The sequence below is a fragment of the Heteronotia binoei genome, chromosome 5 (assembly GCF_032191835.1).
Source record: "Heteronotia binoei isolate CCM8104 ecotype False Entrance Well chromosome 5, APGP_CSIRO_Hbin_v1, whole genome shotgun sequence".
Lineage (NCBI taxonomy): Eukaryota > Metazoa > Chordata > Lepidosauria > Squamata > Gekkonidae > Heteronotia > Heteronotia binoei.
This window is the reverse complement of record NC_083227.1, coordinates 124703221-124725262: the sequence shown is the minus strand read 5'-3', so window position 1 is coordinate 124725262 and position 22042 is coordinate 124703221. Positions and strand designations below refer to the sequence as shown.

Genomic DNA, 22042 nt, shown 5'->3' with positions numbered 1-22042 from the left:
CAGCCACAAGGTGAGCAGCAACCAGAGACTGGGCATTTTAAGGGCTGGCAACTCTTTTACTTGTCATAAGAAAATAAGAGTCCTGACCTGAATAATGCAGGCTAGCCTGATCTCATTAGATCTCAGGAGCTAAGCAGAGTCAGCCCTGGGTAGTCCTTGGATGGAAGTCTAACAAAAGAAATACCAGGTTGTGACAACAGAGACAGTCAAGAGCAAACCACCTGAGTGTGCCTTGCCTTGAAAACCTTACAGGGAGACCGTAAGTCAGGTGTGACTTGACCCGGGGGCGGGGGGGGGGAGAAGAAAATAACAAGAGCATACCAAAGATTCATCTACATTAACTTCCAGTTCCATGCCTAAATGCCTCCCAGAAGTGCTTCCAAGAAATAGTGTTCAAAGGTATACTGCCTTAGAATGTGGAGGTGTTACTTGGTGTGACCTTTATTGTATTGGAGCTCTATGTAATTACTAATGATGTTCTCTTATTCTCTCTTTGGGGCCTGTCTTGCAACATATTTTCTCTGGTTACCATTCTGGCTTTCTTAATCTGTTAACTGACTTTTATCAGTTTGATATTTTAGTTCCAAAAAGGTCTGTTGTGGATTCCTCAGGTGAGAATCTATAGAACTGGAACAGATGTGGTCATGGCAAAGAACCTGACTGTATACAATGGATCATTTCGGATGGTGGTTGGAAGCATGCAGGCATATTTGTTGCTAAGGCTAACGGTATAAGATGATATCTATGCATCCATTGTGTATCCTTACAGTAGTGCCCAGAAAATGTATTTTTTGCATAGACTGGTTCATTGTCAGGTTCATGGTGAGGTGAAAGTCACCGAAAGGGATATGATAGCCACTCTGTCTCCTTATCGCTACAATTCTCTGCCTAGCCTTGCCTGCCCTGTGGTTCTGAGCAATATGGAGATTACTGCCCTGCTGACATGGCACTTTCTGTTCACCTTCTAGTCTTACTGAAGCTGAGAACTCTTCACTAGAAATCACTTATAACACTTTTTTTGGAAGGGGGGGTACTGTTTTTATCTGGTGCATTTTATACATTATCAGCTGCCTTGAGTCCCATTCAGGGGACAGGAAGGAGGATATAAATTTGATCATCATTGATAAGAATACCAGGTGCTTCCATATCATTCCCTCCCCCAAACTTTCCAAGCCATTGCTGAGGAGGGAACACCTAAAACCATTTAATCACTGCTTAGGTTCAACCCACAGATGATTTGTTGATCCTGCAAGAACATGCTAGTCCAGATGTTTTATAATTGTAAAACCAGACAGTATAATCTTGCACTGCATGGAGGGGGGAATACACACACAGCTCTGTCTGCTTCTTTATTTCCAAGTTCACTACATTAAGCAGTAAGGCAGAGTGCTTCCAGTGTCCTCACAAAGAACCAGTGAGATGTTTCAGCAAAATTACGAGGAATACATACCAACAGTTATTCCTATGCTATTCCTATGTTTTGTAAGATTAAACAAGAAAAACAAATCCCTTGACTACGTTGTTAAAATCTAGTATACTATTCAATTTTTGAACCAGCCCTTATGGTTTCCAAAATATATCCTATACACATTATGAGCAGGACTATTAATTTTATCAGCACAGCAACATCTCAGCTCTTATCACCTTCAACTTTCAAAATATTACTTAGCCAAGAAGTGGCTTGAGGAGGTTAAACCAGGGATTATTTGAATTTGGTTTATAAACTGAGGACAGCAGACACTAACACTACACATTTAAGCGTAAACACTAGCTAGACTTCTAAATCTCATGCTTTACATTATACAGATGCTGCCGCCCTGTAAACATTAAGGTTTTTTTAACCATCCATTGCACAGACTAGAAAATAAGGCGCAACCTTCACCCAAATGCTGCCAGACAAATGCAGATCATTTTAAAATACACCTCTGTACAATCTGCAATCTACAAAAGCACTTTTCCAACCATTTCTATTTAGTGTGCCTCCAATTATGTACTTAAATGAACAGTTTGCCTGAACTTGAAATAAGCATACCCTCTTTTCTATGTCTACAGTATTGCATACAGTCACATTGGAATTTAGTCCTGTTGCCAAGATTTTTAGTCATGAGATCTTCTTTTTCCCGTTTGCTTCAGGCTACACATCAAACCCTCAATTCATAATACTTGCATCTGTTGCTTATTTCTAGAACCATCTGGTTCAAAAAACCCTAAACCACTGTGCATTTCTTCCCTGCACTCTAGCAAAGAAAAAAAATTAACTTACATGCATGTGTTGAAAAAATTTCTGAGCGGACAGCATGGCAATACTGATTTTAGGGTTACCAATCAAAATACAGAGCCAAGCCTTGGCCATTTTGTAGATTATAACAATTTATTCACTTAATTTGCTGATCAGAAAGCCATGCTTATAATGGTGTGGTCTTGAGTACATATAGTGGGAAAATGCACAGCGGGTGATGGTTGCTGCTTTCTTACATAGTGTTAGATTGAAACACACATACCAAAAGTGATCTCACCTATCAAAAAGCTTCAAATATCTTTGGTTCATACATTATTTTTAAAGGAATAATTTTATGAACACAAACAAGTGCCTCCTGTTCCAATCTCCTTGCAGCACCCCCTGTAGCTTCAATAAGACATCCACAGCAGCAGTCTCACTTACTGACTGCCCTGTAACATGTTTTCACTTCAAACCCGCACCTCCCAGCTTAAGAGCGGCAAAAACATTAAGCCTCCAAACTGCAGAATACCGAGGGTGCACAAAAAAGTGCCTTTTTCAGAACTGCTTTTCCTTAGTAAACTGTACAGGACAGTAAATTGTTCCTCAAACACTGAAACAGAAGACGGTAAGCAAGAGCATATCCTGCTGCTGAGTTGCATTACAAGAAGATGCTACTGCAGCCTTGGAATAAATCTGTCCTGTCAACTCCACCTGCTAGAAAGAGATTTTGGCTTTCTCTAATTCTAGCTTTATGAAATTGACACAGTTTTGCTAAGAAATCTCATGTGATTTGATCAAAACATAATGCAAGTACATAGATGGCCACAAGTGTGTACATTGAGTTTTGTGCTGTAAAGCTGATGGAGCATGAGGTGTAAAGTCAGAAAACCATCTTAGTAGGTATTGCAAAGAGGGAAGCAGAGGAACATCATTCAGAGGCACGGCTCTCCCTCTTTTAATTCTACCTCTACCACTTTTGGCTGATACCTGTGGTGTGCGTTCTCATCCAAAGGAAGGTCTATGAACCAGTGCCTTCAACATTTATTTGGGACACATTCTTCTACAACAGTGACATGGTACAGTACGTGGCCATTTTTCAGGATCCAAATACTGACAGTCTTCATGGAAGCAGAGGGCCCAGCCGGAGCTCCACATGGTGAGTGAGCCAGATGACTTCACAGCTCTGATCACCTTCCTCCGTGGGCCGAATTGGAGCAGCAAGATTTTTAAATTCATGTTTCATCTTAAAACTCACAGTAACTTCTCCCTCTTCTTTCTGTGGAGTAACCTTGATGAATACTCCAACCTTGTTAGCCTTCCGAAATGCTATAATGCTGCAAAATAGGACAGAAAATATTGAATACCTTAATCTTTGATAAATAGCCCTATCTGATGTCCCTTTAACCTGTTCCTGAAATAATATAATGATTATTTAAAGTAGGTCTATATGTTATCTCCATGCCCAAGGTATGTTTTTGGGATTGTTCAACAGCATCATTTGCCAGCCAATGTGTTGTTGTGGTCAGAGCTTTGGACTAGGATCTGGGAGACCCAGGTTCAAAACCCCATTCTGCCACATAAGCCTCCTGAGGGACCTTGGGCCAGTCCCACACACTCAGCCTACCCTACTTCACAGGGTTGTTGTGAGGATAAAATGCAGGACAGAAGAATGATACAAGCACCTTTGGATACACGCTGGGGAGGAGAAGCAGAGTATAAATGAAGAAAATAATAAGACATCCAACTTTCAATTCTTTTAAAGTTGCCATTAGTTTGAAAGACACGTTACAGCTATTATCTGCCCAGATACTTAGAAATTTGTATTTAATGGATTTAATAGTCTTACATAGGACCATGTTAACTTCTAAGTTTGCATACTATAACATTAAGCTCATTCAAGACTTCCCCTTTCAAACAGTCCCATACCAGAATATACCCATAGGTATACAATTTCAGACTAAGCCTCAAAATGATTTGAATTAGCTGATAATGCTAAGATGTTACCTCCTTATTTCACAAAAATTCTCTTGCGAACTACTGTCACTTCAACTTGCTATTTGCAAAAATTTCTGGATGATCAGATTTTAAAACTGCTAAACACAGAGAACAAAGCAAGACAGGGAACTAAGCAGAGACACAACTTACTCAAAGACCACATAATAATCTGAACATGATTCTTCCAGGTCAAAGACAAACATATCCTCAGAACTATGCCAACATTTCTTAAGATATGGTGCTATTTTGCTAGAATTTTCAGTGAACGTGATTTACCTACTCATGTTACATTTATGATTAAGTTGCTGAAGTATACATAGTGATATTTAAAGTCAACCAACATTGTACCTACCATATTGGAGGGCCTTGGAAACAATTAGCGTTGGAGTGTAATTTAATCAGACTGCTGGTTACATCTTCTGCCCTCATCATATGGTAAGTTTTGCACATCTTGTGAATTCATTCACATTTGAGTGGCTGTTGGTACTTGCCAAGAAGGCGCAAGCTGCAGTGAGCGAACTGCCATCTAAGTATGGAGAAACAGCCACCTGGTGGCTTTTTCTATTGCCACTAACATGATATACATATAGATCACCCTAGGACAGCCATTTATGCAACCTAACAGATAGCATGGCAAAGCACAATTTTCAAACTGCTGAAATACAGAACAAAGGAAACCAGTTAGTGATGGTCAGCTGCCAGAAGCCAATGCTGCCAACCAACAATGAATCTGAGGTGACACAGTGCTAACCACACACACCAGGGAGGGGGGAGGGAGCTTACTCAGGGTCATCCTGAAAATCCTGAGGCTCTGCCAACTCATCATATTCTGCCGCTGCATCTTTGCCAGCCAGAATTAACTCCTTGGAAGGAACCACCACCTGAAAAAGTGTTTGCAGAAAGGATTAATGTGACAGATATTCAACTGCCCATCATCAATATTCTTAATGTTATGGCAGCCACAAAACATTGATGCTGGACAGAATATTTAGCTTTTTTGTAGCAATCACATTTTCTTTCCAAGAAATTGCATACAGGTGGCTACAACCAAGTGTACAGTTTGTGTATTTCCCATGGACACCTTTACATATGCAATAACATTTGTGATAATAAAGTGTAATACCTTAGCAGTACTATTGATGTCATCAGGATCACCTTCCTCACATTCTTTCAATGTCACATGGGTAAGATTTTCCACTGGATTAGTTAGAGTTAGAAGAACTTGACTCTCCTAGGAAGACATGCACATAGCAGACAAAATTATTCTCCATATCAAAACTGCTCACCTTGCACTTCCTCTTGCTCCTATTTCCAAGATCACAGCTATTAACTTCCTCCTCTTAAAGACCCAGAAGTGCTGTTTCTTCCTTACAGGTTGTTAAACAAGTGCTCAGTGCATTTCACTGCCCCAAGCAAGCTAATAACAGGGCAGGTCTGGAAGGTGACCATCATCTCAGACCTATCTCAATGCCACTACAATGCAAGATGAGCTCCAGCAGTGTTGCCAGTTCCATTAAGGGTCCTCTATTCTACCCATGATAGGGCGAGGCAGCTTGGAAAAGTACATATATTTCCATCTCCCTGCTTATACTGGCAGAGTGAAAGGCTGCAAGCTTCAGAGGCAGCTGCACTGACACACGAATTTGGAAGGTGCACACCTCCTCCCCATCATCCATGTCACTGTAACCAGAGTCTGGGAAGTGTATGCTCTCCTCACTCATCTTCCTGGCTGGCCCCAGCAAGGCAAGCTCCAGTGGCAGAATAAGTCTGCTGTGTGTGTGCACATGCACATAGTGGAAGGTCTTCTTTGGAGCCTTGGGGATGTTTTAGTGAGTGAATGTATGACGCACAGTATGATCAGGATGTCATTCTGATTTGATCCAAGGAAAGAATAGCAGAAGTCATACAGTTTGACTAGAGAGGTAACATGAACTATGGCTTTAGAGTAATGCCAGCCAATACTTCTCACTGGCACTGCCGGTCAAAACCTCTCACTGGCACAGCAAAGTTTTTCTTTAACCTGTTTCTGCAGTGCAAGCTAGGACAGCAGCTACAGGCAAAGGGAAGAGAGATAAAATGCTGATACTAGGATTTGTCAAGGCAAACTAGGGTTAAGTAGTCTGTGAACTGAATCCTGGTTTCATAAACTAACCACAATTAAAATAAGCCTGAGTTATTGTCCCAAGTCCACACTATGGGTATTGTAAACCATGGTTTGATGTGATTTCTTAAACTGAGGCCTAGTTGAGTAAAACAATGCATTAGGTTCAGGGCCAGAAAAGCAATGTGGGGGGGGGGGGGAAGAAAAGTCTCCCATCCCTCCTTTCACACTTCCAAATTTCCACCTTAAGACAGCTGCCAGTATAGAAAAGAACTAACCTTCATGTAGCGCAGATTTGGAATAGACATGATTCTCACTTCAGGGATGTAGTTGCTACAATACACAAAAGGGGTGGGGGGAAGTAAGCAGAATGATTTTCTTGTCCCTAGTATTCTGACTCCACTTTCACTTGTATTTATTTTAACATGTCTACATGTTACATGACTTAAACTGTGCCCTCAAGGTAGCAAATTCTAACAAGGGGCAAAAAATATTTGTCTGTTATAAATGCAACACAGCTTAATTTTGAAATAGGTAAAATTTCCGCTTTAGCTTTTAGAGACCAAATGCAAATATGCAACATCACAAAAATGTTAACAAGCTTACATTCCTCAAAACACAATTTGAAATGAGATAAGCAGGCACACGCCCACTTCCTTGAAAGGGAATAGTTCAATAAATATGCAGAACTTCATCTTTTTTTCAAAGAAGCACTTTATACCACATTTAGCTTGAGGCAGTAGTTTACCGGACAGCTTAACATGACATTTTAAATTTAGAATTTAGAGCCCAGTTGGGCTTCCCACTCTGGCACAGTCCTCACTAAAGCACCAAAAACCTTTGACTGGGCTGTGCCATTTAAGACTGCAGGTGGTGCAGGTGTGTGTCGGGGAGCATCCCTTCTCCATTCCTCTAACATTCCTACACCCAGAACATTAGATGGTAGGGCTCTAGCCCCTGCCTTCAATCATGCCTGTCTTCAACTGTTGCTTGAGATGGTATAGCCCAGTGAGAACAAGGCCTAAAGTTTATAACACCCATTTCCATAATACTTACACAGCTACTAGCTGGATTTTGAATTTGATGGATGTAGGATTGAACTCTGGTTTACTCAAATTGTGTTCACATTTCTAGAAAAGAAAAACAAAGACTCTGTGGCTAAAATATTACACCATAGTAAAAGCTATAAATGCCACTACTCAGCTACCCTCATGTTCAACCACGGAAAATGGTAACAAAACAAAATCTCAAAATTTAATTCAGATACTTCCATTCCAGAAAGACAACCTCTCACTGGCATGGTCAAAGTTCTGCAGTTCTTTGTAAGCTTCTAGCTTATTACAACTCCATCCAAAATGAGACATTAATTCCTTCTTCTGTTCACTGCAAATGTTGAACAACATTTGACACCCAGCTCTATCTGCTCATGGATGACCGGCCAGTCTGCGCCCCACAAAATCTGGACCGGGCGTTACAGGCTGTGGCTGAGTGGCTCAGGCTGAGCGAGCTGAGGCTAAATCCGGCGAAGACAGAGGTCCTTTGCTTGGGCCGCCGGGGTCCGGGAAGGGAAATCCCCCTACCGGTTTTTGACGGTGCGCCGCTAATCGCGACGCAGAAGGTCAAGAGCCTGGGGGTGCTACTGGAACCTTCATTAACCATGGAGGCCCAGTTAGCAGCCACTGCCAAGTCCGCATTCTTCCATCTTAGGCGGGCAAGGCAGCTGGCCCCCTTCCTGGAGCGTGACGACCTAGCAATGGTGATTCATGCAACGGTCACCTCGAGGCTCGACTACTGCAATGCCCTCTACATGGGGCTGCCCCTGTGCCGAACCCGGAAATTGCAGTTGGTGCAGAACGCTGCTGCCCGGTTGTTATTGGGGCTCCCAAGACGGGAGCACATTCAGCCGGGACTCCGGGCTCTGCACTGGCTGCCAATACTTTACCGAGTTCGGTACAAGGTGCTGGTTATTACCTTTAAAGCCCTATATGGCCTAGGACCTGCCTACTTGAAGGACCGTCTCTCCCCACACGTTCCCCGGAGAGTACTGAGATCGGGAACTCAAAATCTCCTGATTGTCCCCGGGCCAAAGGAAGCCCGTTTGAAAACTACAAGAGATAGGGCCTTCTCAGTAATGGCACCCTCCTGGTGGAACCAGCTGCCAGAAGAGGTAAGGGCCCTGCGGGACCTTGTTCAATTCCGCAGGGCCTGTAAGACAGTCCTCTTCCGGCTGGCTTACAACCAAGTAGAACTAACCAGCACTGAAATACTGAAACGCTGAAACATGGGAATTTGAAACTGAGTGTAGCTGTAAGACCGCCATATGTCTTGAATGTTTTAAGTACATAATTATGTGAATGTCTAGATTTTAATTATGTAAATTTGGAATGTTAATTTTTATGCATAATTTTATATTTTATGTTAGTTTTTACATGTTGTAAGCCGCCCTGAGCCACCTGGTGGGAAGGGCAGGATATAAATCTCAAATAAATAAAATAAAATAAATAAACATTGCTCAGAACATTTCACTCTCTACACTGGGATTTTGCACACACTTCTTTACAAAATCTCAACTTCCTCAGGAAATGGATCAAAGCTATTCCTCTGGACCATGACAGAAAAAAATGGGTAGCTTGCTCAAGATTACATAGTTCAGAACTCAAAATGAGTGACCAGTAATCGAAACTACTGGGAGTGCTGTATTAGCCACTCTGCTTTGTAAACAAGGATAGAAGCATAACATGTTTTCCACATCTGAAGCTACATACCCTGCACCGTAACGAGCGTTTGATCAGCAGGTGCTTATGACGCGGGTAAAGCTGAGAAGCACAGATGGGCTGGAAGTCTGGCTGCAGGAGGCGCTGCCGCAAGGTTGTCACTGTCAACAATACAGAATGTTCAAATCCTTAGCAGTTTTAAGCAACAATGAAAAGTGACTATCAGCCCAATCCACTAGTTTGGGCACAAGAACAGAGGAGATACGCTAGCCTATTACCTTCTGTTAAATTGATTGGTCTTGTATAATAATCCTCAGGCAGAGGTTCCACTTCATCCACAGCCTGGGCCGGTTCAATTTTTATCTCCTTCTGGTCCTCTCCTTCTTTTAGCCTGAGACAAAAAGAAAATAAATGAACACAAGGTATGCTTAATATAGTCAGCAAGTTTGCAAAAAGATTACCAGTCCTACTGAAAAGGCAAAACTTGTTGTTTTATATTCCCATATCTTTACAATGTCTAAAATGGTATTAAGAATTGACTATAAACATCCATTTCATTGAAATAAATCTAATAGCAAAATTTAATTTAAAGCCTTCCACAAAAATATTTTCCCATAATGCTGCTTTCTAAGGGAGAACACTGGAAAATAAATAATTTCCACCCACATATATGTGAATTCCCCAAAACACAACAGATAGCAGAGAAGTAGCAGAGTGTGGCATTTTCCTGATCGAATTTCATCAGTGTATCAAACAACTGTTCACTCTACAGGGAAATGTACATGGTTGCAGTAAGCACATATATATTCTATACATTAAGTGGGCAGAGTCCCCGCCCCCAACATTTAGCAAACACTCATATCATCATTAAATATCTTTTAAAACAATTTAAAGCTCACAGTGCTTAACTCAGCATGCACAAAGTCTTCTTCATTGCTTTTTAAAGGGCAAGGTGCTTCTAAAGGCAAAGGTATAATCAGCCCTGGTGACCTGAAGACAAATTACTCACTACAGGTGACCATTTGCCTATCCACCTTTCATCCTAACCAACCACATATGAAGCCCTCATACTCACGACAGTCCAGCAAGTGCACTGATTGGTGCTCCAGGCCTCTGACGCTGGAGCCTGGTTCCAAGGCCATATTTGTCCTACAGAAAGAACAATTTGAGACAACTCAAGCCTGTGGCCTGCTGAAACAAGTTCTTAAAGTTTTCAACATACTTTCCAACCTACAAAGGGACAACGCAAAGAAAAGCAAAACTTATATGGTATCTCTCTGCTCAAAGCATTTTTGGCTGGTTAGTGAAATTAAACAGGGAAACAGAAGCTGGGAAGCTGCATGCCATGTAGCCTCTTTGTTTAACTCCTATCTAACTCCTACCTAACCAATGCCAATTAGCATATGACATTGTGTGTAGTATAGTCAGGAGATCCTAAGATTGTCTGGCAGCCTGAAGTTCTAGCTCTTTAGTGTTTTACACCACTAGGTGGCCAGCTAGACTTATTTTGGAGACTGAAAGAGCTGTGACTGACCCAAGGTCACCCAACTGGCTTCATGTGGAGGAGTGCAGAATCAAGCCCAGTTCTCCAGATTAGAGCCCGTTGCTCTTAATCATTACACCAAGCTGGCTTTCAACCAATGGCTAATCTAGTTCATTCAAAACATAACTGCTCACATGCTGAAGAGTTTTTATGGACTAAAATATTTTCTACTGCAATTAAATAACAGAGACAATGAAATACCGCTATGGTATTTACAGGATTTCTACCTATTTCCACTTCAAGTTAGCTGTAATTGAGCAAGTTCCTCAACAGCAAATGGTTACATTTAAAGTAGTGGCAAAATGCTTATCTCATAGATGATTTAAGCATATCAAATCCCAAGTTACGTTATTAACAAGTACCTAAGTTTGAATGACCATAGCTTCTTCAGACATGTTCCTTGTTTATCCTCATATTCACCAGCAAGTCAAGTCTGTTATTCTCTTTTTACAACAATTAAGTGTTGTAAATGGTCTGAGTGTTGTTAATGATCCAAGTATTTTGAGCACATACCACCTTAAGATTAACACAGAACTAAACCAACGTAGCACTCTGAGTGGTAGTGTCTTTACATAATAAAAAGTGACACCACACAACCTGCCTCAGGTTTCATGCCCAGGCCAGCAATCAAGTGCACTATTGTAGGCTTTTCCAAGAACAGAAGTCTAGAAGATAGAGTAGAATGCACCAGTAGAATGCAAGTGGAGTTAAAGGTTTTAAAACTATCAGAAACTGAAGGAACTTACCACTACATGTATAGTGTGTTGCTGAGGACAGCACCCAAAATAGCAGCAGGTAGCAACGGAGACAAGAAAAATGCAGCAATAAGGATAAAAGAAAATGCAAAGAGTAAGCAGGTTATACAGTTATTCAAGAGGAAGCAAGCATATGCAAACATGTTCAAGCTAAGCAAAAGGCTTCTCTCTTGGAACCAACACAGGATGTGCCACTAAAAATCAAAACTAATTATGTAATTAAAACTGATGATTTCTCACATATACCAGGTTCGTACTGGCTTTGAGCCAGCAGTCCAGACAGAATGCTAGAACTATAAGTAGGGGTATCTGGAGTATTTCTGGTTTTGAATCCAAGCTTTAACTCACATTCTTCTTAACAAAGCCATATGAAGGCAAAGTTACTTTAGGTGCCTGCATTTCATTAGTGGACTGTATCCTTATTGTCTGAAGCATTCATATGATTAGTATTTGAAGCTTAACCACAGAAGATTACTGATCTAATAGAATAGAGATCTCTGGAGATCAACTGGCTATAAATTTGCCGGGCTCATTTTCTGGAAGTCACTATAAAGACAATAGTTTTAAACTTCTGCTGTTTAGAAAAACATAGTCAGATTTTCACACTGGAGGTGCCAGAAGAAGGTCCAGCTCACCGAAAAAGCCAGTGGCATGTAGGGGCGGCGCCGAACCAGCTTTTTACGATCTCTTTCCATCTTCTCCTTCTGAGCCAGCTGTTGATAGTACTCAACTAACTTATTGATCTGTGTAGGAAGAAACATCATGTTAAAACAATGGACTTAAAAGAAAAGCTACTCATGACAACACAGGTGCTCATAAGAAAAATGTCACACTTCTGTTCCTGGCTACTGTCCTACTTTTTTGTTCATTATCACTTCTTTAAAAACTGAAACATGCCATTACACCCAAATAATGTATGTACACTACCACTCCATGCACAGAATGCAGAGTTTTCCTGTGCCTTCCTGTTCCTGAAGCCCCTTCCAAACCCCAGAAAGAGAATTCTTGCAGTTACAGGACTCATGCAGAGGTATAACTAGGGATGAGTGGGTGGGCTGAAGAAGGACAAAGGAATGAAATCACTCCTCCTTCCCCAAGCACAAGTCTGCTAAGATATGTGGTCATGCATTTCACTCCTTGTCCTTCCTCATTCCAGCCCACCAACATGCAAAGCTGTTCCTTAACACAGGTCTGGTAACTGCAGGAATGACCTTTCAGGAGTCTTGAAGAAAAAGAAATTCAGGGAATCTCCATGTGACTTCTGCACACTGATGGTTAGATACATGCCACCATTTCATCATTTTCATTCACGCTACCAATTTTCCTTTGATAGAAGCTACTGTTGGCTATTTTGTGATCCTCTCTTCAGCTTTTCTCCTTCTTTCTTGGTGCCCAAAATCATGTACAGAAATATAGGTCAGTTGACCAAACACTGAAAAGTGCTCTTTTTAAAAAATCTACTATGTTGTTCTGGAGAAAAATCCTTAGCCATACTAACAACTGGCCAAGCTGGCCTATGAGTGCTATGCTCGCCTTAAGAGCTGCACACCTGGACTCTCTTTTCTGCGCAACAGCCAGTGAGCAAAACAATAAAAAATGCAGCGGAGTCACATAATTTCTTTTTCTTATATGAACATGAGTGGCATCCTGCATCTCAACCACTATCAGCTTACAGCATAGCAAGGAATAGGAGCCACCTACTCAAAGAACTAGTTGCATATGTATGTGAACACTGACTGCATCTATATTGGAGGAGCTACAGGCAAGAGAAGCACAGTGGACCTGAAAAGGGACCATGATCTAGGAAATGTCACTTTGAACAGGACTATGCCAATCTCCCCATGCTGAGTGTAAAACCAGTGCCAGTAGCAAAGATTTGCACTCACACTAACATTTCCAGGAGCGCAAAGATTCCCCCCTGTGGAAGCCCAGCACCACCACCACTCCAAAAAAACCTTAGTGCTTGCAGGCCATTTCTGTGGGCATTTGGGGCTGTAACAGGATGGGGGGGAGGGGAAGCAATCACACACCAGCCATGATGCAAGCTAGAATTTTAAAGGGGAACTACTGGTGGAAAATCCCTCTACTACTTGCTGCCCCTTCCTCATGGCACTTTGGTCTCCAGGTCCAGTGTTATATTAACTGTGGTGGAAAGTGATGCCTGGGCCACAGCCACCCCTCATACAAGACTCAGGCTCTTGAATATAGGCAGTATGTTCCTTTTTTCCTCCTCAGTGAGATCATAAGCAAAAGCCAATCCAGTAGGAATTCTTTCTTAGGACATGCAGGGGTGGTCAATCTTGCATAACGTAAAAGCCACATAGAAGAAATGTCAGATGTCTGAGAGCTGCAAGACATGAATGTCAGATGTTGGAGGGAGGAAGAGGAGGGAAGGAATAAGGGAGGAAGGAGAACAGGAAAGGAGGAAGGAAAAGAGATGAGGGAGAGAGAGGTGGAAAGCCAGCAACTTTATCTTTAAATACACTTTCCAAGCCACTGGCTGGCTTGGCTTGGAGAAGTGATTTAAAGAGACAAATGCCAGTTTGGTTTAGTGGTAAAGTGCATGGACTTTACCACTAAACCGGGTTTGATTCTCCACTCCTCCACAAGCAACTGCTAGTATGACCCTGGGCCAGTAATAACTCTCTCAGAGCTCTTCTGCTCAACAGGAGTTACAGGAGAGTTCTCTCAACCCCACCTACATCACAGGGTGTCTTTTGTGGGGAGGGGAAGGGAAAGGAGATTGTAAGCCGCTCTGAGATTCCTTTGGGTAGTGAAGGGCAGGCTATAAATCCAATCTCTTCTTCTTCTCCAAGCCAGCTAATGGAGTGGTGGGGGTTTCAAGAGCCACATAATACGTATGCAAGAGCCACAGTTTGGCTCCCCCTGTACTAAAATATACGTATTTCTTTTTACTTACCTTCTGAGTATGAGGATTCTCTGGCTCCTGCCAACCTCCACTGGCTGCAGTTTAACAAAACAAACAAAATCAAGTCTCATCGTTCATACACTGGATAATTAAAATAAATCAAACTTAACAGTCCCACTAGAAGATATTACTACTGCTCTTGCTACTCTTGCTAATGCTATTGCTACTCTAACCCTGATGCTAAAGATAAAAGTCAAAGTTTTGGGAGATTCCTTGGTGCACACAGAGTTCTGTGTGTCTAGAGCTGACAGATCATTCTCTCTATTCCAAGAGTACAGTAACCTAACATCAGCCCAGGCTGGCAAATTACTATTCACCTGCTTCCCTGGCACATATGAAATACCCTCAAGCTCACCCAGAATCACTGCAGCTTATTTTCAGCAGCAGTCTAACACCTAAAAGAATGAAATGCAATTCACATGCTTGGTGTGCTGCAGGGTGAGTTTTGATGCTCTTAAGAAAGTGATGCACAACAAGTATCCTTCAATCGGGGCAGGACCACTGTCACCTTCCCCAGATAAGATCTGCAGTAAAGGACAGTGATCAAGTGCTACTCCTGAGAAGCAGATATTTAAGTGGCTCACAGGTCATTCTCATTTAGCCAATATCAGGTGGAAAGACTCCAGAGAAACTATTCCAAAAGCGTTCAAACATAGAGCCCTCTCTTGTACCAATTCCCTGGTATTTCTGGCACCTGGACTTTTTAAAGTAGCTAAGAATGTTGAGGAGAGAGGAAACTGAACTCTTAGAAAACAGCTTCCCCGATCCATGTCCATGGAGCCCAATTCTTCCCTACCACCATCAAATCTTTGGGAGGCAAACTGGGGGTCATTAGTTGCTGCTAAGTTATCACCAATTAAATTCTCACAGATTCTCACTTGTCTTTTATCTTTTCTAGTTCCCAACGATTGTAACAAAAATGGTTTAACACTTTGTAACGCCAAGGTCTAAAGTCAGGTATATGGGCAACATGCCAGAAAGTAGTTTTCACCCAACAAAATGTTCTTCCAACTCGTGTCTTAAAACTATGTCACTCACCAACTGATTTATCTGCCATGCCAACATCTCTGGATGTCCAGCGGCAAAAGCCACAGGCCAGATAATAAGCTTTCTTCATTGTAGTCTTAGCTGGATCATCAGGCAGTGGAGCAGGAATGCTTGTTGCACGGGTGGAAAGGGTATGCATGCAGCATGGGCAGTCAAAACAGTTAGCACACCTAAAGAAAAGACACCAGCTTGAAATTCTGCACTGTCAAAAATGTTAATTACCCCATTTCCAATGGATAACTCAGACGGTACCTCTGAGGATTTTAGAAAAGCAAATTATCCCCAAAGGGTTCATGGATGCACAAAAGAATCCTGTGACATCTTTAAACTATCACACCTACTATGGTATAAGCTTACATACTGATGTTACACTGACTCTGATTAGGGAATTTTACTTGTACTCTTAGGAGCTAAACTGGAAGGTATATACTGGCAATATTACTATTTCCAGTATATATAATTGCTGCTGACATAAACCCAGATACATTTTTGGTCTCCAAAAAATTGAGGGGGGGGGGTCATTAATTTCCAGATTGGAACATTTCATTTAAGGTCCTATATTAAGTGTGTATTGCCTTACAAATGTAACAGGGACTTTGTTGTATGCTGTAATTTGTACTATTTGACCTCTGAAGAAGTCCTTTATCATTTTGATGATTTGATGAGGCTTCATTTGGGCCTCTACAAGGTTTTTATATGTTTTTGTAATAAACGTGTGTACTTTTGTCTTTAACTATTGCTGTTTTTAACTTCTGGTCCTTCTGGCCCCTTGCTAGTACTCAAAACTTCCTTTAGTGGTTTTTGCTTGACTGGTTTAGTTTCTTTTCTAGTCATATACCAACATACAATTCATTACATGCATATTAAAATAAACTATTCTACATAGTCCTTTTCACATTCTTGATATATTTGATGTGAACTCATTACAATACAAGAGGTACAGTCTTACAACCAGGGCTGCTGCTTCTTTTTTTTAGCAGGAACGCACAAGAACACAGTCCTGGCTGAACACAGTCCCGGCTGGCTTGGCGTCAGGGAGTGTGGCCTAATATGCAAATGAGTTCTTTCTGGGCTTGTTGTACAAAAAGAAAGCCCTGTGTGAAACAATGGTGATGTCAGGGGGTGTGGCCTAATATGCAAATAATTTCCTGCTTACAACCAAGCATGAGCAGCAGAAATTGTAAAATTTGTCCAAAATTTGTAACGTAGTTGAGTATACATGGGATGGAAAAATCTGACAAAATTTGAGTCAGCAGCATGTAGTCTTACCTGTTTTTCTTCAGCTTGGCTTCAGCTGATGGCATATTTTCCAAGCAACTGGGACAATAGTGAGAATCCACCTAGAGAATACAGAAAAGTTTCTACATTCCTCATCATAACATGGGGACAGTTATGAACATCATATCATAAAATTTAAAACCCAGTTAACAAACACAAATTGTGAATCATAAAACTTGGTGTCAGTGAAAAGGGTAGGCAATTATCTGATAGATTTAGCATAGCAAATTAAAGCCTTGAGCAAGACATTGAAGAGGTACCGTATAAATTGTCTAAATAAAGTATTCATCTGGCAAGCAAATTAATCTCCTACTGCTAAAAAAAAATCTGTCCGGGTACAAATATGCAAATGAGTTCTTTCTGAGCTTGTTGTACAAAAAGAAAGCCCTATGTGAAACAATGGTGATGTCAGGGGGTGTGGCCTAATATGCAAATAATTTCCTGCTTACAACCAAGCATGAGCAGCATGTTGATATCGTTACATCCCATCTTAATTATCTGTCCAAACTACAGTGCAAAGACCCTTTTGATACCTTATATGCGTCCAGCTATCACCTGAATCAATATGAATCCAAGTAAAAATATCTGGGGAAATTACTCCTTGCTTGCAATGAACTAGCTGATTTCCCTTTTCCCTATGTAAATCCAAAAGCAGATTCAGAGTAAACTTTAAAGATTTTTTTAGGAGTAATTATACGCTATACACATTATACACTAACATACACAGTAGATCCTTTTCTCTGCTAGTCCATTTTCTGCTCACGGAAAATGCGGCATTGCACTCCAGATGCATATTTACCCTAGGTTAGTATATCTGGAGCCCCAGTTTGGGGGGGCAGCTTCTTGTGGAGCGAAACAATTTTGAGTCTAATGAAATAACTAGTGGTGAAAGGGGTTAAATCATGTGCACATGCATGTGCATGCTCACACACAAAGCACCACTCCACTACAGATGAAGTTACATTTCTTAAAAAAACAGCTGGGCTCTATTTAAAGAGAGTCCCCTATGCAAGCACCAGTTGTTTCCAACTTTGGGGCGACGTCGCATCACAATGTTTTCACAGCAGACTTTTTAACAGGGTGGTTTGCCATTGCCTTCCCCAGTCATCTACACTTTACCCCCAGCAAGCTGGGGACTCATTTTACCAACCTTGAAAGGATGGAAGGCGGAGTCAACCTTGAGCCAGCTACCTGAACCGAGCTTCTACTGGGATCAAACTCAGGTCATGAGCAGAGCTTGGAATGCAATACTGCAGTTTACCACTCTGCGCCACAGGGCTCTTAACCTGGGCTCTATTACACAGTCCTTAAAGCAATATTAGGTTGCACATGGTTAGCATACTATTATTTTTAAAATGCATTCTAATAACTGCAAATGTTCAGTTATAAACTGCTTGGAGAAAGAAAAAGTTCCATCCTCACTGTTTCACATATCAGGAATTTTATTAGTAGTAGTAGCAGCTTAATTTATAGTCCACCTTTCTCCTTGGGACTCACGATGAATTTACAGGCTATTCAGTCAATGGTCAACCTTTATCTCCTTAGAAGGAGCAAGTGAATATGATATTTTGGGCTTCCTGAAATGCACACCCTTGTGAATTATCATGTTCTTCCAACTCATCACCACATTATGTGGAGAGCGCCAGAGGCAACCATGGCATGATCACACTTCTTAGAACACTTTGTAAAAAACCTGCAGCTTATATATAACTTGCTTTCTTTTTACAAGAGGTGCCTGTTCTTTAAATATCTCTTTTTAAGTGCACAAACAGATACAATCCTATATAATACCTAGAATAACGGTGCATGATAGGTAAGTAACAATTAGATTAATTCTCCAAATGCCAACTAAAGATGACAGCAAATTCCTGTTCATGGCCACACAGCTAATAAAAAAGCTAATCCAAGATTTGAACCTGGTATCTTAGTTGGACAACCAAAATTACAGAGAGTAAAACAGATCTAATAATAACAAATCACTCATTTAATCTAAACTACTTCAGTTAAATTCAGCACATATTCAAATTCACCATCTTATAAGAATGTTTACATCAACTACTATAAGACTAAATGCTAATAACATTCTATAAGCTTTTAAAGTTGCATGGTTTGGATTCTAATTTCTAACTCCTTTCCACTCTTGAGCCTCTCTCTGCCTATCATGGGGCTCAAGAACGTTTCATCCTCAGGGAGGCTAAAAGCATGTGAAAGAACGGAAGCTTGGACATTCGTTTTAACTTGCAATGTTTTTTTTTTTAAAAAGAAACCTAGATATTTTGAGTGCTTACCCTATTTTACCCCACCCCCATTAAAACAGAGTAGAAAACTTCTGTAAACTCATTCAATAACCTGAAAACAAGCTAGAATCTAAAACTAGTTCCCACACAATAAAGCAGCTCTATGAACTCTAGGTGAAAAATATTTTTAACTAGGAAAAAAAAACCTGGTTGAAAGGTAAAAATATTTGCTGCTTAGGAAATTCATACAGCAAAAACATTTGTGTCCAAAAGATTGGGGAAAGATCAGCTTCCAATTTAACACTACCTGCAATGGTGCTTACAAATACACTGAACGATCAGTAAATTGCAGAGGGGGGATAGGAAAAAACTGATTCATAAACCAAGCCTTTATAGACAAGTGTAAATCCTTTCTGCACTGTAATGCCTAGGGCATATTACAATATCATCTGAAAATGGGACTAATGTTACACAACTGCTACAAGATTAAAAATATTACAATGCCACACAGAGGAAAAGAGAATAAAGATGTGTGGCTACGGAGAGTTTAAGTATCCCCAACCATACACACAATTTAAAAAAACGAACGGAAGACGGCGAATGTGGACACTACTTTACAAACGAAGAGGAACCTAGCAGGCCCCCAAGATCGTGGGAAACCACTGAAAGGCTGAAAAGGGTAAAGGATTACACTGAAATAGGTTTCACTAAGATACCAAGACAGAAGTAACGCCGGGTCATGGAGGGGAACAAGGTTCTTTATTGAGGAATCCTTAAATGTCAGAAATTAGAAATATCCTTGCGCCTGGTCGTTTTGTACCAGGACAACCCAGCCCTCTTAGATGTGGTGCAATCAAATAAGAAATCACACTGACACACAAGAAAGTGCCACAATCTACAAGCCAGACTCAAGAACCACCCACCATTTTCTTTACACTTCCAGGAACCAATCAGACAAAGTTATGAACCGATCTGAGCTACACCGCAAGAGAACTGAGCCAATTGGATAAAAAAGGAGTGACAGTGGAAAGGGCCTATGGGCACTCCAGGTGTGTCGCCAGGTCCCCCTCCCCCGTATCCCCCTTGCCCCCAGCGCCCCGTTTACCTCATGAGAGACGCATTCGAGGGAACGGAGCTCGCTACAGTAACGGCAGAAATAGAGCTGCGAGAGCGGCGCGCGAATCTCCTTCTCGCCACGAACTAAGTAAGAGACCCGCTCGGATTGCAGCAATGAAGCCATTTTAGAAAAAGGGGACCAGTCCAGTCACTCGCCGCACCCAGAGCACTGACTTCCGGCACGTGACCAGGAAGCGCCGGCCTCTGTGCTGCACCCATGTGATCATTCTGTATTTCCGGGTGACGGTGACGGAAAAGGAAAAGGAAAGGATCCGGTTGGGAAAGAAAGGGTTATAAGTGATGGCTTTTAATAACTACAATGCTAATATTTAAAATGTGGCTGCGTCTGATTTAAAATATATTGTTTAGGGAATGTGAGTTTGAGAGTGATTGGCAGGCTAAGCTCTGTGGATTTAGATTTTTTGTTTTACGTTGGAATTTTTAAAATCCTGGTTTTGTAACCTGGTAACCAGAGTTGAATCTTAACCTTTTGCCCCATGCATGGAACGTGTTATACATTTCCCACCACCCTTTTAAAAATGTGATTTACATTCCCCATTCTTTTATGTGTATAACGTGAAACCTCCAAAGATAACTGCTTTACAACCAAATAAATACAAACCATTAAGTTGCTTTTAACTGTCTACATTTTAAACATCCTCTTCTTCCACGGGATTTAGGATAGTGTAGTAGACTCCTCTCCCAACACTTTCTCCTCACAACATCGTTGCGAGGTAAGCTACACTGGTTATCCAAGGTGATCTAAGAAGCTTTATGTTGGATATTGTAACTCTGCATGCAAGAGGATCTGGAAGGGAGGGGGCTAAGACAGGGGTCCCCAGTACCGGTCCATGGCCTGTTAGCAACTGGACCGTGGAGTGAGGCAGAGACCTTCACCTCCTCATTTGAAGACCCCCATTGGGGGGCAGGGATGCGGTGTGGACGTGGGGGCAGCAAAAACCCCAGTACCCCACACCCCCACTGGTTCGTGGAAAAATTGTCTTTCACAAAATGGGTCCCTGGTGCCAAAAAGGTTGGGGGCCACTGGGCTAAGAGAATCCTTTGCTCAGGTACAGTTGTCATGGTTTAGACGTTGAGTCTCTTTGGCCTTTTGCAGTTCTAGGAGAAAAAAATGCTGGCATGAGTGATTTAGACTAGCAGCATCATTATTGTATGAGTATTGGTTCCAGAATAAATTGCATGTGTGGTTAGTTGAAGGTCGCTTCAAAACACATGAAGACTGAACCTAGGAAGCATGTTACCACGCAACTACTCAACACTTTAGTGAATTATTACACCACACAGTTTTGCAGTACTTTTTCTGATGAACTGACCGTGTCCTTGAGTAGCAGTGTATTCACACTACACTAAATAATGCATTTTGCCTCCAGATTTTACTGAGTAAGAATAGCAAAAATCCAGATGTAAAATGCATTATTTAGTGTAGTGTGAATGCACCATACGAGTTTGACTCTTCGGCATTCCAGCAAAGAAGCAAACAGTCAGATATCATTTGACCTCATTTGCAGCAATCTACTCAGGATTGTTAAGGACATGTTTATTTTTTTCAAAAGGAAATTCTCATGTATTTCTTGTCAGTGTCAATTGTGGTCAGCAGTTTTTCTTATCAACAAGTGAAGTGAATATAATTCAGAGGAATTATCCTTGTTGTTTAGTTACTTATAGTAATTGTACATGCAGTTCTTGTAGCACATCTTTATTGGTTGTATAATAATTTCACACATTGCAGTTTTCTTGTTCCCCACTTGGAGGCTGGTAGCCCTACCAGACAGCAAAAACTAAAGTACATGAGCTAAGGTACAATAGGGTATATTAGTTTGCAGTTTTTCTCTTAAGTATAGGGTATATCTGCAATTCTGCTTGTAAAAAAGTAAGGCATTTATAACTTTCAAATTCCATAATTATGTCAAATATTGCAATTTGATATACTAAGTAAGATATAAATGATGCAGTTTATGTTGTTAAAGCAGGAAAATTAAGTTTAATAGGACAGTAAATATTGCATATATAAGAATTTTCCCAAAATTCCCATTTTTATCAGGGGGAGAAAACCTTCAAAATTTCCCAAAATTTAACATGTCTGTC

General features: G+C 41.1%; 1 protein-coding gene across 2 annotated transcripts; it reads right to left on the bottom strand.

The window, feature by feature from the left end:
• Positions 1-1336: 1336 nt before the first annotated feature.
• On the bottom strand, positions 1337-20196 carry DCTN4 (dynactin subunit 4). Of its 2 annotated transcripts, XM_060240308.1 has the most exons (14): positions 19926-20196; positions 16575-16645; positions 15297-15475; positions 14250-14293; positions 11965-12072; positions 11321-11341; positions 10107-10180; positions 9310-9422; positions 9083-9192; positions 7374-7447; positions 6596-6650; positions 5340-5447; positions 5000-5097; positions 1337-3555 (listed from the first exon to the last, which is right to left on the bottom strand). In XM_060240308.1, the coding sequence occupies exons 1-14, from the start codon at positions 20058-20060 to the stop codon at positions 3342-3344; spliced, it is 1404 nt and encodes a 467-aa protein (XP_060096291.1). In that variant the 5' UTR covers positions 20061-20196; the 3' UTR covers positions 1337-3341. The 2 variants fall into 2 exon arrangements, with proteins under 2 accessions (XP_060096291.1, XP_060096292.1); XM_060240309.1 differs by lacking the exon at positions 11321-11341 and having other exon boundaries at positions 19926-20135.
• Positions 20197-22042: the final 1846 nt, after the last annotated feature.